At 43.0% G+C, this 20,076-nt stretch overlaps 1 protein-coding gene across 1 annotated transcript in view; it reads left to right on the forward strand.

Moving 5' to 3' along the window:
- The first annotated feature begins 5,450 nt into the window (after positions 1–5,450).
- DLD (dihydrolipoamide dehydrogenase) overlaps positions 5,451–20,076 on the forward strand; it is a 26,510-nt gene continuing 11,884 nt past the window's right edge. Inside the window, exons 1-7 of the mRNA XM_087722333.1 lie at positions 5,451–5,604; positions 9,945–10,011; positions 11,561–11,640; positions 14,712–14,780; positions 16,634–16,703; positions 18,017–18,117; positions 18,476–18,619. Of these exons, the coding sequence (XP_087578459.1) occupies positions 5,566–5,604; positions 9,945–10,011; positions 11,561–11,640; positions 14,712–14,780; positions 16,634–16,703; positions 18,017–18,117; positions 18,476–18,619 (570 nt within the window). The 5' untranslated portion in view covers positions 5,451–5,565. The remainder of the gene's footprint in view (positions 5,605–9,944; positions 10,012–11,560; positions 11,641–14,711; positions 14,781–16,633; positions 16,704–18,016; positions 18,118–18,475; positions 18,620–20,076) is intronic.

Consider the following 20,076-nt stretch of genomic DNA (forward strand, 5'->3'; position numbering starts at 1 on the left):
ACACAGCTCTTAGTGATAGTCATAAGTTATTAAATAAGCAATCAAATCATACTAGAAAACTAAATAAAACAATATAAATTGTAAAGATACAAGGAACAAGGCTATAGTCATAAGTGGGAGGAGACAGGCGATCGGAAGAATGAGAAGAATAATAGTAATACAGCTTTACTAAATAGTTTGACAGTGTTGTGGGAATTGGTTGTTTAGCAGAGTGATGGGGGAAAAAACTGTCCTTGTGTCTAATTATTGTGGTGTGCAGTGCCCTATAATGTCATTTTGAGGGTAGACGTTGAAAGAATTTATTTCTAGGATATGTGAGGGGTCTGTAGATATTTTCACAGCCCTCTATTTGACTCGTGCAATATGCAGGTCCTGGTAACAATTGTGGTAACTTGACAGCAAAGCTAGCGTTAATAATCATTTGATTTCTTGCCTTCACTATCTTGAAGGACCGATAGCAACCTTATCTATGTGGAAAATCAGGGCATCTCTTCATCTGGCTGAATGTCTGAACTGCTAAGTGGAATTGGGCAACAGAGACAGGAAAATCTATGCCGAGCTTGTTTTAAACGAGTTAACAGTGACAGAGTTGGAAGGGACCTTGGAGGTCATCTAGTCCAACCCCCTGCTCATGCAAGGAACCTCTATTTTGTTGAGAGTGTGAAGGAAAACACTTGATGAAGAACCCTATCCTCGTTTACCAGAAGGGGCATCCAGGATTTCCCTAAGTGGCTTGAGACCCTCCATTATATACATTTTCTTTATTATTTTGGCTATAAAAGTGAAAGGCATCCTAATTTCACCTAATTTCTCCTTAAAACAGGAGAAAGCGAAGAGGATGGTTGAAAACAAGCAAGCAGCGCCATCTTGTGGAAGATGGCATCTTACACTATGTAACACATCTGAGGGGAATGTAATTAAGAAAATATTAGACTGCGCAGAAATGGATAGACTAACACTTGCTATTAAGGATAAAGAAGAAACTGACTACTTTTTTATTGAAATTTTTTTGGGGAAAAAAGGCTTTTACAAATATTTACCTCCCCCCCCACCCGAACCCACCCCCCCCCAACTTCCCAGAACAAATACAGGGTATAAATCTTTAACAAAGATGTTCTAAAATAAACTTTAAAAAAAAGTTAGTATCATCTTCCATTTGAGCTTTAACTCCTCTTTTGTTAGGCTAACTCTAAACAGATTATAGCATTCCTTGCTTCTTCAGTCATAAACTATCTGGAATTTTTTAGTCCCGTATTTATTTTGAATATAATCAATCCATCTTCTCCACTCCAGTATATATTTCTCGTTTGAGTGGTCTTTGAGATATGCTGATATTTTAGCCATCTCTGCTAAATTTGTAACTTTTAACGTCCATTCTTGAATAGTAGGCAAATCTTCCTTCTTCCAGTATTGCGCCACCAACAGTCTTGCTGCCGTTATTAAATGCAGAATCAAGTTAGTCTCTATAACAGTACAATCAGTAGTTATATCTAACAGGAATAACTGAAGGGTAAACTTTACCCTTTTTTAAAGAACATTTTGCATAATCCACCATATTTTTATCCAAAATGCTTTAACCTTTTTACAAGTCCACCATATATGGTAATATGTAGCATCAACACAATCACATCTCCAGCATTTAGGTTGTAGGTTTAGGTTCTATTAAGGATAAAGAAGAAACTACTTTTTGATATGGGACATATACTATAACAGAAGTTAGAAAGGAGGAGATACAATTGGAGGAAATGGTAAAGATGATGTCAAATGTTAAATATTAATGTTACCATATTATGTTATTATATTATTAATATGAGTCATTATAACAACAAAGATGTATTTGATTATTTAAGCATAATTGTACCCAGAACACACAGTTTGATGAAAATTGGATGTTATATAAATAAAATAAATAAAACGTGAAAAGTGTAACATGAATACTGACTACTTTTTGATATGGGACATATTCTATCAATGGTTAGATAACAGAAGTTAGAAAGGAGGAGATACAATTGGAGTATATGGACAAGAAGATGATTTCAAACGTTAAATATTAATGTTATCGCATTATTATGCTATTATATTATTAACACGAGGAATTATAGCAACAAAGATGTATATAATATGATTAGTTAAGCATTTGTACCCAGAATACACACAGTTTGATGAAAATTGGATGTTATATAAATAAAATAAATAGAACGTGGGGGAAAAAGTGTAACATGTAGTTTAAGGTATAAAAAATATAGATCTAGCTTTATTGTACAAAATAATTAATGGAGAAACGTTTGACATCAGGATTCAAAAGGAGAGCATAGAGCGTTTTACACTTGGAATCAGATTTCAAAGTATTTTGGAACAAGTGAATTGCACTATCAATCAAGAGACTGCCGAATTCATGTACATCAAAAGATTTCTATTAGGAATAATTAAGGGGAAATATGAAAAAAAATTACCTAATTCTACAGGTAATTAGGGCAGCAAGAATCTCATGTGCACAGAATTGGAAAAATAAACACATATCAACGGAAGATAAACGTGATAAAAAAAATATTGGAATATAAAGAGACAAAGAGGAATCCAAGTATTACTCAATACAGGGCTTATGGTATAAATGGCTAGAGGAAAGAGGGGAAAAAATGTAAGAAAGCAATAAAGAGAAAAAGATCAAGAAATTACAAGACAAACACAAAACCCCCATAATGAACAAGAGGGGGGAAATACAAGATAGACTGTAGATAAAACCAGCATGAAATAAGAAATATAAAAGGATCAAATGTATATAAAGGATGTTATGTACGGAATTAATAGAAAAGATATGTAAAACAAAATATGTATAGATTGATATAGTTAGATAAGATATATATGTACAGGCAAGGGAAACACAGCAGATATGTAAATGTGTTGCAAAGATGATATTGTTGGAAGAAATGTCCTTCTGGGTTCGGCGCCAAGTGGGGAAAAAGACACTGGAGACATGGAGGCTGCTTGGAAAGATGGTTTTAATGGTGGACAGGACCACGTGGCTTGAGTCCTGAACAGAAAAGGTGATCATATGCTTCAATGTTGGTGGAGAAGACAAGGGAAGCTGAGTCCCTGGTTTTATGCCCTCTCTGGCTTTTGATCTTGAGCATGTATTCTGATTGGTTGTGACCAATGGGGCCATCTCTAGGCTGTGTTTTGAATCCAGGTTTGGTTGAGTTCTCAGATGCCATGTGGTGAGTTGTGTAAAGGGCCAATATTATCATGCCTTAATCCCATCACTCTAGACCTGAAGGGGAGAACTCTTTATTATGTAAAGTGAACTAGCTCAGGTTTTAATGGCCCATTGACAAAGTGGGGATGGGCAGGAAGCTGCAGGCAGCTATTCTATCTTTTAAAACACGTTTCTTCCTTTTTCACATCCAGAGAAATATTCTGCCTTTTCAATATTCCCTAGGATATTTCATTTTTTTTTCTGTAAAAGGGCTGGGTGATAACTTCCTACAATATGATTGTATAAACAAATTTTTTAAAAAAATTAAAAAAAGGTTTCAGATGATATCGGAAGGTCTTAATAAACATAATGGATTTTATTATAATTGTTAATCGATAATGTATTTGTAGTCTGTCCCATGTTTACTCTATTCTCCCTCCCTTCTTTTCATCCTCATCTCAATTTACATCTTCCAGCAGTTTAGCTCCTCCACGCACCTGATGAAGTGATCTATAATTCAGAAATAGTAATGCCTTTTAATAAAACGTTATTCTCTGAAAAGATGCTAACCAGTCTCCTTATGATTTTGGACTGTCATAGATTAAATATGGTTCAATTGTTACAGGCTTTTGCAGAAAAAAAAAAGAAATGAAAAGAGATCTTGTGGGATCCTATCTGGGTCAATCACCGGGACGAGAGCTTTTGGACTTGAGCTGGACTCATGCTGAGCATGGGCTCCAGCACGAGTCTGAAAGCTTGGAAGACAAAACCTCTGGTTCTGCTCACTGACCCAGATAGGATCCTGCAACATTATTCTACCGACATATATATTTGCCTTCATTTGCGAAAAGAAATCTTATTGTGGTGGTTAAAATAATGGAAAATTTCCTGAGGAGGAAGAGGTGAAAGAAAGGGGGGAAAAGAAGGAAGAAAGGAAGGGAGGGATGAGGGAGAGAAAGAGGGAGGGAAGAAGGAAGGGAAAGGAAGGACGGAAGGAAAGGAAGCAACAATGGTAAGAAGGAGGTGGAAGGACGGAAAGGAAGGAGCAAGGTAGAAGGGAGGGAGGAAGGGAGGAAGAAAGGAAGAAGAAAAAGCAGAAGGAAGGAAGGGGAAGGAAGACAAAGGGAGGAAAAGAAAGATAAAAAGAAAGGAGGAGGGAGGGAGGAAAGAAGGAAGGAAAGGAGAAGGAAGGAAGCAACAAGGTGGAAGGGAGGGAGGAAGAAAGGAAGAAGAAAAAGCAGAAGGAAGGAAGGAAAATCAAGACAAAGAGAAGAAAAGAAAGGAAGGAAGAAAGAAAGGGAAGAAATATGACAAGGAGAGGGAAGGAAGGGGAAGGAAGACAAAGAGAAGAAAAGAAAGGAAGGAAGGAAGGAATAAAGATGACAAGGAGAAGGATAGAAGAAGAAGAAGAAGAAGAAGAAGAAGAAGAAGAAGAAGAAGGAAGGAAGGAAGGTGAAAGAGGACAAAGGGAAGAAAAGAAAGATAAAAGGAGAGGAGGAGGGAGGGAGGGAAGAAAGAAGGAAGGAAAGAAGGAGAAGGAAGGAAAGGAAGCAACAAGGTGGAAGGGAGGGAGGAAGAAAGGAAGAAGAAAAAGCGGAAGGAAGGAAGGAAAATCAAGACAAAGAGAAGAAAAGGAAGGAAGGAAGGAAGGAAGGGAAGAAATATGATAAGGAGAGGGAAGGAAGGGGAAGGAAGACAAAGAGAAGAAAAGAAAGGAAGGAAGGAATAAAGATGACAAGGAGAAGGATAGAAGAAGAAGAAGAAGAAGAAGAAGAAGAAGAAGGAAGGAAGGTGAAAGAGGACAAAGGGAAGAAAAGAAAGATAAAAGGAGAGGAGGAGGGAGGGAGGGAAGAAAGAAGGAAGGAAAGAAGGAGAAGGAAGGAAAGGAAGCAACAAGGTGGAAGGGAGGGAGGAAGAAAGGAAGAAGAAAAAGCGGAAGGAAGGAAGGAAAATCAAGACAAAGAGAAGAAAAGGAAGGAAGGAAGGAAGATGACAAGGAGAAAGAAAGAAGAAGGAAGGAAGGGGAAGAAAGACAAAGAGAAGAAAAGAGATGGAAGGAAGGAAGGAAAAAAAAGGAAGATTGAAGAAGGAAAGAAGGGGAAGGAGGACAAAGGGAAGAAAAGAAAGAAGGAAGGAAAGGAGGAGGAGAAAGAAGTGAAAGGAAGGGAGAGGGAGGAGGAAGAGGGGAAAAGAGAAGCCCCGCCCTCCCTCACTTCCTTCTTCCGGTCTGAGCCCCGCCCCATCGCCCCGCCCCACCGCCCCGCCCCCTCCCTCTGCCGCGCCTGCGCGAGTCCTCCGGGGCGCCCTTGGAGCAGCCGCTGCCGGGTGGGGGGGCATCGCGGAGCGAAGGACCCGCCGCCGCCGCCGCCGCCATGCAGAGCTGGAGCCGCGTTTGCTGCGCCCTCGCCCAGGTAGCTCCAGCGGGGCCGGTGGGGGGGTGGGCGGGAAGGAGAAGCCGCAGGGCCCGCGGCCTCTGCTCCCGCCGCGCCACGTCCCCCTCGGGGAACCCGGGTTGGGGGTTCAGACGACCATTGCAAAGGGACACGTGTGCAAAGAATAAAGGCAGGCTGAGAGGGAGAGAGGCGACACGGCGGTGCATGGACAGAGCTGCCCGGTCTTGGGGAAAGACTGGTGGACTCCCACTGCCAGAATTCCCCAGCCAGCATGGCAGAGGAGTCACAGAGCTGGGAGGGACCCTAGAGGTCATCTACTCCAACCCCCCTGCCCAAACGGGAGACCCTGTGGCGTTCCCGACAGATGGGTGTCCAATGTTTCTTAAAAGCCCCCTGGGATAGAGCATTTGTAACTTCTGAAGGCAACCCATTCCCCTGATTAATCAATCAATATAGAACTGGAAGGGACCTTGGAGGTCTTCTAGTCCCACCCTCTGCTCAAGAAGGGGACCTTATAAACGATAGATAGATAGATAGATAGATAGATAGATAGATAGATAGATAGATAGATAGATAGATAGATAGATAGATAGATAGATAGATAGATAGATAGATAGATAGATAGATAGATAGATAGATGATAGATAGATAGATAGATGATAGATAGATAGATAGATGATAGATAGATGATAGATAGATAGATAGATAGATAGATGATAGATAGATGATAGATAGATAGATAGAGATAGATAGATAGATAGATAGATAGAGATAGATGATAGATGATAGATAGATGATAGATAGATAGATAGATAGATAGATGATAGATAGATAGATAGATAGATAGATAGATAGATAGATAGATAGATAGATGATAGATAGAGATAGATAGATAGATAGATGATAGAAGAAAGAGAGAGAGAGAGATAGGGTAGATAGGTAGGTAGGTGGATAGAGATGATAGAATGATAGACAGACAGAGATAGATAGAGATAGATAAATAGGTAGGTAGGTAGATAGAGAGACAGACAGACAGACAGATAGGGGGTTAGGTAGGTAGGTAGGTAGGTAAATAGATAGAGATAATAGATAGATATAGATACAGATATATATTCAAATTTTACTTTGATGGTCCTTTGTTCATTTATTCCTTTATTGTTGTATTAATCAGCCAAGCATCACTTTTGTAGAAGATGTACCAAAAGGCCAGGAGTACCAAAACTCGGGCCCCATACACCAATCACATATATTTTGGGGAAAATGTTACTGTGTTAGGAACATTCTAAGATGATCAAAGAAATAGGAACTGGCAATCAAGTTGAACGTTTAATGTAATCTGTCAATATCTATCTATCTATCTATCTATCTATCTATCTATCTATCTATCACTCACTATCTATCCTATCTATCTATCTACCTATCCTATATCTATCTATCTATCTATCTATCTATCTATCTATCTATCTATCTATCTATCTATCTATCTATCTATCTATCTAATCTAAATGGCTGTGTGTTTGTTTGTGTGTGTATGTTCCAGCATAACTCTGGAATGCCTCAAGCAATTTCAACCAAACTTGGCAGCTTAGTCTCTGGAAACAAATACTGTGAGGGGTAAGACACCCCTAATACCCCTCGGTGTGTGTGTTCTGTTAAAATACAGCCTGTTGTGCCTTTAAATGGCTTCTACTGTGCAGCACAGTGGAGTTGCCATAGTAACAGCTTCACAGTACTCCACAAGGGGACTCTCTCTGTTCGGGGGGAAAATCCAACATTAAAAATTATGTTTGGTCCAGATGTTTTCCCCCTGTAAATAAATTATCTGGGCAATGCCGGTTTATCAGCTAGTTTATGCAATAAATGATGTGGCTTATGGGCCTTGTCTTTTGGTCCACCCTGCATCTCTTGATGATCCGTTGCTTCCTTCTTGAGAATTCGAGCAGTTGGAATTTTTGGCTTTCTCAAAATAAAAACTATGAGAATTGGATTGTTCTACAGGTTTGTTTTTTTTAAATGAAGGCTATCCGGTTTTATTCAGTACATTGTATATTGTTTCATAATGTGATAAAGCTAAGCCGGACTTGTGCAAGAATCTCTTATTTGCCTCTCTGAGGTTTGAGATAGTGGCAAATAATTGGCCTTTTTAATAATATTTTCCTGCTGTATAAGCAGATCTGAATGTGGCCTTGAGATTAATTGCAAGGACCAAACTTCTAAGGTTCGTTAAGGAAGTCTTGGCTTATAAACTTATTGGCACACAATAGACTTTGCTATTTGCAATCGGCAGTCAGGCTTAAGAGCCAAGGTGGCGCAGTGGTTAAATGCAGCACTGCAGGCTACTGCTAGATCAGCAGGTCAACGGTTCAAATCTCACCGGCTCAGGGTTGACTCAGCCTTCCATCCTTCCGAGGTGGGTAAAATGAGGACCCAGATTGTTGGGGGCAATATGCTGACTCTCTGTAAACCGCTTAGAGAGGCCTGAAAGGCCTATGAAGCGGTATATAAGTCTACTGCTATAAGTCTACTGCTATTAAGAACGGCTAATCACTTCAGCTTTGATTTTTTTTGAATTGAATTGAATTGAATTGGATTTTATTATTTGTATGCCGCCCTTCTCCGGGAGGGACTCAGGGCGGCGAACAACTCAAAAGGGGAAAAAGGGGAACATAGAACAGAATACAAGTAATTAAAATAGGCAAGAATCACACAACCACACAAGTCGAGAGGGGAGGGGAACTCATCATCCCCAGGCCTGCTGGCAAAGCCAGGTTTTGACGGCTTTTCGGAAGGCCTGGAGAGAGATGAGGGTCCGAATCCCTGCAGGGAGTTCATTCCAGAGGGCCGGTGCTACTACAGAGAAGGCCCTCCCCCGGGTAGTAGCCAGGTGGCATTGGCTAGTAGACGGAACCCGGAGGAGGCCAGCCCTGTGAGATCTAATGGGTCTGTGGGAGGTAATTGGCAGCAGGCGGTCTCTCAAGTACCCAGGTCCAATACCATGAAGGGCTTTATAAGTGACGACTAGCACCTTGAAGGGTATCCGGAGACTGATCGGTAGCCAGTGCAACTCGTGGAGGATAGGTGTAACGTGGGTGTACCGAGGTGCACCCACAATCGCTCGCGCGGCTGCATTGTGGACGAGTTGAAGTCTCCGAATACTCTTCAAGGGCTGCCCCATGTAGAGCGCATTGCAGTAGATTTTCAAACTTTTGTCTCAGCGGAGTATAATAAACAGAAATACCACCCTGTTTCCCCGAAAATAAGACCTCCCAGATTGGGCTTTTGAGCGCATCCACTAAAATAAGCCCTCCCCAAAAATATTGCAAAACAGCAGCAGCCGTGAGGTGACCATGCTCACCGCCTCAAAAATAAGACATCCCTGAAAATAAGGTCAAGTGCTTATTTCAGGAGTCAAAAGAAAATAGGACCCAGTCTTATTTTCGGGGAAACGGTAGGATGAGAAATCAAGAGTAAGGATCAAGTTTTTGCACAATGCATCGTACGGATATGTCGTTCTTTCTGAGGGAATTTAGATTTGAAGATTCCCCCCCCCCTATTTAAGAGTTGCAAAGAATAGACGGTTCTAAACTAGGTTTCCCTAAATCACAAAGCAGACTCTTTGTCCCGACAAAACCCCTTTTTATTAAGTTACTGTGAATTCCTCTCATTCGCATCCAGCAAAGTCCCGGCAAACCGTCTTTCAAGGGTGAATTTACCACCACAGACCTTATCAGGCTTGGAGAGCTGCCAGGTTCGATATCTTCCAAATGCTGAGCAAGAAAATACTTGGCAAGGAGTCTCTGAGAGTCACGAACAAATCTTCACACTAATTAAGCGAACTAATTGTCTCCTGCAAACTCCACTCCCCTTTTGGTCCTTCTTATTCCCTATGGGAGGGGCCATTCACCGTCCACCTGTGGCCTTACTCCCAAGTCGACCCCTGTTCTTTAGCTGTTCCCTTCTCCTGGCAGCTCCGCGCATGTGCACATCAGGAACAGGCTCCAGCTGTTCCTCTGCTCCACTGATCTCCAACTCCGAAGACAGCTGATAACCGTCGGACGGCCCTGGCCCCCTCTCTCCCCTCCGACGCAGAGCCCTCATCAGAGCCTTCCCCAGACTCCAGGACTGGCCCATGTTCCTCCCCAACCCTCCTCACTCTCTGAGTCTGCCACCAGCTCCTCTGGCCACAACATGGACATATAAACTAAACTAAAAGATAAGGATTAAAAAAAAATTGTAGTTCGAATAAAACGAGTGATGGATCATTCCGTTGGGCCTTTCTGCAGTCAATATATGATCGCGTCTTTATAAAGAATATAAACTTCTTCCTTCTTCCTCTTCTTTTCTTTTCCACAAATTAGAGAGGCCACTTTAGCCGGATCCAGCATGGCATTTCCGCAGGGCCTGTCAGAACTTACTCCGATCAAGGTAAATATTACGTAGCTTTGAAATTCATGGAAAAATGCGGGTTTTTCTTCTTCTTCATACAGCCCACAGTTCCTTCCAGGATGGGGTTTAAGCTGCATTACTGTTTTATTTATTGATTAAATTCTCATCCAGCTCTTTTGAGCTGTCCTAAACACTGTCTCTGGCATTTATGCGTTTATATTACATATTCTGATTGTTGGGTGGTGCGGTGGCCTAGAGGGGGCGCTCTCGCCTCACAATCAGGAGGCTGTGAGTTCAATCCTAAGTAGAGGCAGATATTTCTCTTTTCTGGGCACAATGAGAATATATCTGCCGAACAAAACTCCTCGTTGGCGACAGGAAAGGCATCTGGCCAGTCAAAGCTCCATTCACCCAGACTCCACCCCCACGAGGGGTTATATGGTCGTTAATATGGCTACATATTCTAATGATTACATAGCAAAACACTTTAGTAAATTCCCCAGGCCTTTCGAATTGGCCTTCTCAATTTGTTACAAAAAAAAGTCGGATCGAAGGATTAGTTATAATACTTACAACCAAAAGAGCCGAGGTGGCGCAGTGGTTAAATGCAGCACTGCAGGCCACTTCAGCTGACTGTTATCTGCAGTTCAGCGGTTCAAATCTCACCGGCTCAAGGTTGACTCAGCCTTCCATCCTTCCGAGGTGGGTGAAATGAGGACCCGGATTGTTGTTGGAGGCAATATGCTGACTCTGTAAACCGCTTAGAGAGGGCTGAAAGCCCTATGAAGCGGTATATAAGTCTAATTGCTATTGCTAAAAGTTATGCCGCCACCGAAAAATATGACTTATGGCTGTTTTCACACTTAGAGGACTATTGCAGCATCCCCGTGCGTCATCCCCACGACCAAAATTTGGGCACTTGGCAGCTGACTCGTATTTATGACGGACTCCCGGGGATTACATTCTGTGACATTGTGGCAAAGCAAAGGGAATGGGGGAGTCAGATTCACTTAACAAACGTGTTGTTAATTGAACAACCGCCATGATTCACTTCGCAACGGTGGCAAAGTTCGTAAAACGGGGCAATACTCACTGAACTGTCTCGCTTAGCAACGTAAATTTTAGGTTCACTTGTGACGGTAAGTTGAGGAATACCTACAGAATGGAATATAGCTGTGGCTATTTACTTGTTTACCGTAAAGGTAAAGGTTCCCCTCGCACATATGTGCTAGTCGTTCCCGACTCTAGGGGGCGGTGCTCATTTCCGTTTCAAAGCCGAAGAGCCAGCGCTGTCCGAAGACGTCTCCGTGGTCATGTGACTGGCATGACTCAATGCCGAAGGCGCACGGAACGCTGTTCCCTTCCCACCAAAGGTGGTTCCTATTTTTCTACTTGCATTTTTTACGTGCTTTCAAACTGCTAGGTTGGCAGAAATTGTTTACCATAGACTGTGTGGAAATAATGAACAATACATTCTGGAGCAATATATGGCGATCTCTTTGCTTAGCTGGAATTCTTTCTTCTGGCAAATCTTTCAATATCTAGATTGTTCTTCTAAAATCACGTTTGTGTCTCTTTTTTTGGTCAGTTGATGCCGATGTGACAGTCATTGGCTCCGGCCCAGGAGGATATGTTGCTGCGATCAAAGCTGCCCAACTTGGCTTTAAGGTGAGTGAGCATGGTAAGATTCCCCAGGTATCGTCTGAATAGTTTGGAAAAGTTTGCCGAAGTTCATATCAACAAGTGAAAGAGTGGAAGGTGAGTGAGGTGGTAGGTAGGAGGTGGTTAAATATGACGGACCTTCAGTGACGCCCAAATTATAAGAAATTTGAACTAGAAACTCTGAGAGTTACCGTATTTTTTGGAGTATAAGATGCACTCCCCCCCCCCAAAAAAGAGGGTGAAAATTTAGGTGCGTCTTATACACCGAATGTAGCTACCCCCCAGCCCTTACCCTTTGGCCAATTTGCCTCCTTGCAGCAAACAGCCTGTTTCAGTTTCAGCTTCAGCACAGCCTGATTAGTACAAACAGCTGATCGTCGGGCCTCCGGACCATCAGCTGTTTCAGGCTACAGGGATCGCCATTGCCTATTGCTGCCTCCGCATGCCCCGTTTTCTCCGCACCCCCGTTTTTGTCCTGCATCCCCCCTTTCGGCCTCCGCGCATCCCACTATCCGCCCATTCCAATCTCCGCCACCCGCAACGGTTGGAAAATGGGGCATGTGGAGGCCAAGAATAGGGCATGCAGAGGCTGAAAACAGGATGCGGAGGACAAAAATAGGGGGCACAGGGGCGGCAATAGGCTACGGTAATCCCTGTAGCCTAAAACAGCTGATCCCCAGGCAATCAGTGCTTGTGCTAATCAGGCTGTACTGAAACCGAAACTTGCTTTTTTGCTGCAAGGAGGCAAATTGATAGGAGGAAGATTTTTTTTTTCTTGTGCTAATCAGGCTGTGCTGAAACTGAAACAAGCTGTTTGCTGTTTGCTGCAAGGAGGCAAATTGCTAGGAGGAAGATATATTTTTTCTTGTGCTAATCAGGGTGTGCTGAAACTGAAACAAGCTGTTTGTTGTTTGCTGCAAGGAGGCAAATTGCTAGGAGGAATATATATTTTTTCTTGTGCTAATCAGGCTGTGCTGAAACTGAAACAAGCTGTTTGCTGTTTGTTGCAAGGAGGCAAATTGCTGGGAGGCAGATTTTTTTTTCTTGTGTTAATCAGGCTGTCCTGAAACTGAAACAAGCTGTTTGCTGTTTGCTGTAAGGAGGCAAATTGCTGGGAGGCAGATTTTTTTTTCTTGTGTTAATCAGGCTGTCCTGAAACTGAAACAAGCTGTTTGCTGTTTGTTGCAAGGAGGCAAATTGCTGGGAGGCAGATTTTTTTTTCTTGTGCTAATCAGGCTGTGATGAAACTGAAACAAGCTGTTTGCTGTTTGTTGCAAGGAGGCAAATTGCCGGGAGGCAGATTTTTTTTTCTTGTGTTAATCAGGCTGTGCTGAAACTGAAACAGGCTGTTTGCTGTTTGCTGTAAGGAGGCAAATTGCTGGGAGGCAGTGGTAGATTTTCTTTCTTGTTTTCCGCCTCAAAAGCTAGGTGCCTCTTATACTGCGAAAAATACGGTAAATAATGTTCATTCACCCTCAGTTGGATTTGACTTCTAGTGCCAGAATGGATATGATTATGGTTTCCTAGGGTTGCCACACTGCTTTGAGCATTAGGATAGGAGACCACCAGCGAATTTGAAGGCTGTAGTCTAGAATAGGAAATTGGAAAAAGCATGCCAGAAGGAGAACAGAACAAGCTCATTCTCTCCTCAAGAAAATGGCCTAGATAAATAAAACCACAATCAAACTCAGTTTGACTCAGCCCTTTGAAAATTAGTTCCTCAATGTAACGCCTGTCTAATTCTGCTAAGTTTTTGTTGTATTGCATCTCGAAAGGAAAAAAATTACTTATTTTATCAATCAAATTTATTAGCCTCCCATCTTACAACAGGGTTATTTGGTTTCTGGACAAATTGTAACAGGATTGTCCTCAGAAGATAAATCCAGATGCTGGGTTTCTGTATGAAAATTTGTGTGTGTGTGTGTTCCAGCATAACTCTGGAATGCCTTGAGGAATTTCAACCAAACTAGGGATGTAGATGATTTACTCTCTGGAAAAAAATACTGTGGGGTTAAGACACCCCTAACATCCCTCGGGGTGTGCGTTCTGTTAAGATACAGCCTGTTGTGCCTTAAAATGACTTCTACTGTACAGTGCAGTGGAGTTGCCATGGTAACGGCTTCACAGTCCTCCACAAGGGGGCTCCCCTCTGGTAAGGAGGAAAATCCAACATTAGAAATTACGTTTGGTCTGGATATTTTTCCCCTGTAAATAAATACCCGGCAACGCCAATTTATTAGCTAGTATGAGATAGCAGTGGGACAGATTACAATACAATACAATACAATACAATAGCAGAGTTGGAAGGGACCTTGGAGGTCTTCTAGTCCAACCCCCTGCCTAGGCAGGAAACCCTATACCGTTTCAGACAAATGGCTATCCAGCATCTTCCTAAAGACGTCCAGTGTTGGGGCATTCACAACTTCTGGAGGCAAGTTGTTCCACTGATTAATTGTTCTTACTGCCAGGAAATTTCTCCTCAGTTCTAAGTTGCTTCTCTCCTTGATTAGTTTCCACCCATTGCTTCTTGTTCTGCCCTCAGGTGCCTTGGAGAATAGCTTGACTCCCTCTTCTTTGTGGTAACCCCTGAGATATTGGAAGGCTGCTATCATGTCTCCCCTAGTCCTTTTTTTCTTTAAACTAGACATACCCAGTTCCTGCAACCGTTCTTCATATGTTTTAGCCTCCAGTCCCCTAATCATCTTTGTTGCTCTTCTCTGCACTCTTTCTAGAGTCTCCGCATCTTTCCAACATCGTGGTGACCAAAACTGAATTATTTCCTTTTTACAATGGCCCCTGGTCATTAATCTAGTTTTAACTCCCTGTGGTTACTTTGCAAAAAAAACCTGCACAACTTGTTTATCTAAGGGGTCCTTGACGCCCTCTGAATTTGATTTATTTTTCCTCACAGACGTTTCATTACCAAACTTGGTAACATCCTCAGTGCCAGAAGGGAATGCTTTTCTATATGCAAAAAAACGCTGCTTCTTTTAACACCTAAAAACTCAGGAGTGCATTTTCGGCAGCAAAACGAAACCGTTATTAAAAAATAACGCTTGCCTTTTTTTCAATCCTAGACCGTCTGCGTGGAGAAAAATGAAACCCTCGGTGGGACCTGTTTGAATGTTGGTTGCATCCCTTCTAAGGTAGGTTCTGGATTTGACTTTCCCATCCTATCGGAGGCGAATATCCAAATTTTGCCCCTTCAGAACGTCGGTTGAAATGGTACTTTTAGAAGCTCTGAAGGGAAGAGAGGTAGCCCCTCGTTCTGACCCCCCTCGTCCCACACCAACACACACTCTGAGCCAAAGATAAGTTACGGCATTTAATTAACAGACAGACAGGTCCTTGGCAGCAAACTGGCACAGACAAGCTTGGGCAGCAATCCAGCACAGATAAGGCTTGGCAGCAATCCAGCCTGCCAAGCTCATAATAATGTTCTCCGACATTAGTTCCTGTGTTGACTTCTGCAAAAGGGTCGTGTGCACAAGCAGTCCTTTTATAGTCTGGAGAGGAGCCTAATGACCACCAGCTGAGTGCAATTACCTCCTGTACTTGCACAACTGTTTCTGACGCCTATTATCTCTTCGGTGCTGGGCATCCAGGAACAACTCACTGCTGATGTCAGGATCACACTCCCTTGTCTCCTCCCCACTGGTCCAAGGCTCAGGTGCCTCCTGGTAGCCAACCAGCCTCTCTGTGCCCTGCTCAGAGTCGGAACCCTGTCCAGGGTCCTCCACATCCTCCAGAGCCGACTCATAGCGCCCCTCGCTGTCGGAGTCTGGTGGCAGCTCCAACGGCTCCTGCTGGGCCACAACACCCCTCCACTTAACGGCTCCAATGGAGCCTAACGTTTACGTGGCTAAACGAGAAACTTTCTGAAGTGCCTTTGTCCCATTTTACAACTCTTCTTGCCACATTTGGTTGTTGAGTGAATCCGGCTTCCCCATTGACTTGGTTGCAAAAGGGGATTGTGTGCGTCATAAATATCGACCAGTTGCCAAGCGTCTGAATTTTGATCACGTGACTTTGGGAAGGCCACAATGGTTTATCGCTGTGAAAAACGGTCCCAGTTCCTTTTCCCCCAGTGTGGCTGTAACTTCAAACGGTCACTAAACAAATTGGACAACCTGTAGTTTATGAGCTGCACTGCGGGGCAAAATTCACGTAGCCGATGTTTCACTGAGCAACAAAAATTGTGGGGCTCAATTGTGGGGCTCAATAGGGCGACTGTTCTGACTGAGGCTTCCCAAGAACAGGAACCAAACTCCTGGTCCCGACAAAAACCCCTTTCGTTAATTGACTGCGAATTCTGCTCCTTCACATCCAGCAAAGTCTTTCAAGGGAGGATTTACAGTCACAGACCTTATCTGGCTTGGAGAGCTGCCAGGCCGAGATCTGCAAAACTTGGCAAGGAGTCTCGGAGAGTCACGAACCAATTAAGCGAACTAATTGTCTCCTGCAAACTCCACTCCCCTTTCGCTCTTCTTTCATTCCCTCTGGGAGGGGCCATTCATCATCCACCTGTGGCCTTACTCCCAATTCGACCCCTGTTCTTTAGCTGTTCCCTTCGTCTGGCAACTCTGAGCATGTGCACACTGGGAACAGGCTCCAGCTGTTCTTCTGTCTCACTGCTGTCTGACTCCGAAGGCAGCTGATAACTGTCAGATGGCCTTGGCCCCCTCTCTGCCTCCGATACAGAGCCCTCATCAGAGCCGTGTGTGTGTGTGTGTGTGTGTGTGTGTGTGTGTGTGTGTGTGTGTAGAAGACTAGTATAGAGGCAGTGTTGAGTGGACTGAATGATTACTTAAGGTAAGACAAAACACCTCAAACATTAAATATGGAAGAGCTTCCCTTGAGGCTGTGAACATACAATCAAGAGTTTTAAGTACTTTACCTGACTGTATAAGGGTAATTATTTTAAAAACGCACCATTTTTTGAAATGTGACATTTTGGGAGTGGATTGTGTGTTTAATCGAAAACTGCTTTATATTACAGGCCTTGTTAAACAATTCTCACCTGTACCATTTGGCTCATGGGAAAGACTTCGCTAGCAGGGGCATTGAAAGTGAGTACGCCGGACAACTCTACGACTCAAATCCTCCTACATTTATTATATTTGTTTGTATCCAGCCTTTCTTGTTTTTACCAATGACTCAAGGAGACAAATGCACACGATGCTTCTTTTAAGAAGGAAGAACCCATCTGAGAAGGATTGGAGGGTGATTTCACGGGGGTTCTGTCTTCCTTCCTTCCTTCCTTCCTTCCTTCCTTCCTTCCTTCCTTCCTTCCTTTTCTATCCTTCCCTCTCTCCTTCCTTGTCCTTTCTGCCTTGTCTCTCCTTCCCTTTCCTTCTTTCCTTTCCTTCTTTCCCTTCCTTCCCTTCCTTGTCCTTCCTCTATCCCTCCTTTTTTTCCTTCCTGTATTTCCTTCCTTCCTGTATTTTCTCCTTTCCTGTTTGCCCTGTCCTTCCTTCCTTCCTTCCTTCCTTCCTTCCTTCCTTCCTTCCTTCCTTCCTTCCTTCCTTCTTGTCTGTCTTTCCTTCCTTCCTTCCTTCCTTCCTTCCTTCCTTCCTTCCTTCCTTCCTTCCTTTTCTTCCTTTTCTATTCTTCTTTCCCTCCCTCCTTCATTGTCTTTTCTGCCTTGTCTCTCCTTCCTTTCCTTCTTCCCTTTCCTTCTTTCCTTCCTTCTTTCCCTTCCTTCCCTTGTCCTTCCTCTCTCCCTCCCTTTTTTCCTTCCTGTCTTTCCTTCCTTCCTTCTTTCCTTCCTTCCTTTTCTTCCTTTTCTATCCTTCCCTCTCTCCTTCCTTGTCCTTTCTGCCTTGTCTCTCCTTCCCTTTCCTTCTTTCCCTTCCTCTATCCCTCCCTTGTCCTTCCTCTATCCCTCCCTTTTTTTCCTTCCTGTATTTCCTTCCTTCCTTCCTGTCTTTCCTTCCTTCCTTCCTTCCTTCTTTCCTTCCTTCCTTTTCTTCCTTTTCTATCCTTTCCTCTCTCTTTCCTTGTCCTTTCTGCCTTGTCTCTCCTTCCCTTTCCTTCTTCCCTTTCCTTCTTTCCCTTCCTTCCCTTGTCCTCCTTCCTTCCCTTCCTTTTCCTTCTTCTCTCCCTCCCTTTTTTCCTTCCTTCCTTCCTGTCTGTCCTGTCTTCCTTCCTTCCTTCCTTCCTTTCTGTCCTTCCTTCCTTCCTTTCTGTCCTTCCTTCCTTCCTTCCTTCCTTCCTTCCTTCCTTCCTTCCTTCCTTCCTTCCTTCCTGTCTTCCCTTCCTTGTCCCTCCCTCCCTCCCAAGTTTGGGTTGCAATGTTTAATTCTTTGGTGACCTTCCTTTAAGAATGCAGGATGCCTAAGAGCAATCAACTCCTTCCCATTCTTCATTCGTGTTTAAACAGTTACAGGTCTCCGGTTGAATTTAGAGAAAATGATGGAACAGAAGAGTGGAGCCGTTAAGGCTTTAACAGGAGGAATCGCTCACCTGTTTAAACAAAACAAGGTACCCTTTTGACAAACACACACACTGGCTTTTATTTGCGTTACCCCTAGGCATTTTACACCTCTTTAGTCTGCTGGTGGAGGATAAATAATACAGGAAAAAAGAGAGATCCCGAGAAAATCTTTATTAGCAGAACAGCTTAGAAAAACTAAGACAGATCTCTTAAAAGTGCTTTTCTTTTATTTTTCCATCAAAAAAATAAATAAATTAACAACAACAACGGTGTTGTTGCAGGAGGTAAGATAAGCAAAACTTCCTTTTGCAATTGGGCATTATTATTTAAATGACAAGATGTTGGAAACAGGTAATAGTTTCTTTGGTTTAACAAAAAAAATGATTTTTCTTTTCTCCTATTAAGGTAACACACGTGCCTGGCTTTGGAAAAATAACTGGCAAAAACCAGGTCACCGCGACGAAAGATGATGGCAGCACTCAGGTTATTAATACGAAGAACATCCTTATCGCTACAGGTTCGGAAGTAACACCTTTCCAAGGAATTACGGTATGGCTTGACTTCGGAGTTTAGCTAACGCAATATCCACCCGGAATTTATTATGGGTGAGAAAATATTTTCTTAAATCACCGGGTTTCCCCTGAAAATAAGACCTAACTGGAAAATAATCCCTAATGTATTGTTGAAAGAAATGTCCTTCTGGGTTCGGCTCCAAGTGGGGAAAAAGACACTGGAGACGTGGAGGCTGCTTGGAAAGATGGTTTATTGTTGGACGGGGCCACATGGCTTGAGCCCTGAACAGAAAAGGTGATCACATGCTTCAATGTAGGTGGAGGAGAAGAGAAGGGCTGAGTGAGGGGCTTGCTAGGCTTTTTATAACCTGTTCAGTCCCACCTCTCTGTTTCCTGTTCCTGTGTAAGAAATGTATTCCGATTGGTTGTCAGACTCCCATGGGGCCGTACAGGGGCAACTCTCGTAGATTGTGTTTTGAATTCAGGTTTGGTTGAGTTCTCAGATGCCATGTGGTCAGTTGGGGCCAATATCATGCTTTCCCGTAGTTGAAGTGGAGACGTCTTTATTATGTAAAGTGGACTAGCTTGGCCTTCTTAATGGCCCATTAACAAAGTGGGGATGGGCAGGAAGCTACAGGCAGCTATTCTGTCTTTTAAAAAGCGTTTCTTTCTTTTCACATCCAGAGAAATATTCTGCCTTTTCAATATTTCCTAGGATATTTCATTTTTCTGGGAGAGGGCTGGGTGATAACTTCCTACAGTATCTTCTGGAGCAAAAACTAATATAAAAACTGGTTGTCAACTTGTAAAGCATTTCCATGCCTATTATCAAGTTGACATTGGAGGAGAAGGGGGAAAGAACTCCACGCATATCTTCAACTTGGGTCGGATCTCAGATTTATACAGCAGGCCTGTGAGACGCAAAATATTACAACCTGCTTCAGCATCTTGTTGGTGGATATGATTTATGACACAGATTGAGGGGAACAGAGACACAGGGGTAAAGTTCAGCCACCATTAAAGGGAAATCAGATCTGACTTCACTGCTGGCATTGCCAAAACGTTGTTCCTAATAAATGATTGGATTTCTTTTGAACTTTGTCTCGAGGCTTGTAAATTGATTAGGGCATCATTTGGAAACCTCACAGAGAGTCAGACCTGATTTCCGATCTTATTTTCAGAGAAATACGGTAAGTGATGGGTGATATTTCAGAATTGTCCAACCGTAGCAACTCTGAGCCCTGTGGACTTCAACTCCCAGAATTCCCCAGCTAGCCATGCTGGGAATTCTGGGAGTTGAAGTCCACAGGGCTTAAAAATTGCCAGGTTTGGAGAGCCCTTGTAAATTTAGATTTAAATTTCCCGGGTAAAGTTCTGTCCTTGTAAAGCGGATTTTCTCTCTCTCTCTCTCCTTTCTTTCTCTCTCTCCTTTCTCTCTCTCCTCTCTCTCCTCTCCTCTCTCTTTCTCTCTCCCCTCTCTCTCTCCTCTCTCTC

Source organism: Thamnophis sirtalis, unplaced genomic scaffold, assembly GCF_051295495.1.
Source record: "Thamnophis sirtalis isolate CommonGarterSnake01/CBP01778 unplaced genomic scaffold, rThaSir2_p1.2 scaffold_9, whole genome shotgun sequence".
Lineage (NCBI taxonomy): Eukaryota > Metazoa > Chordata > Lepidosauria > Squamata > Natricidae > Thamnophis > Thamnophis sirtalis.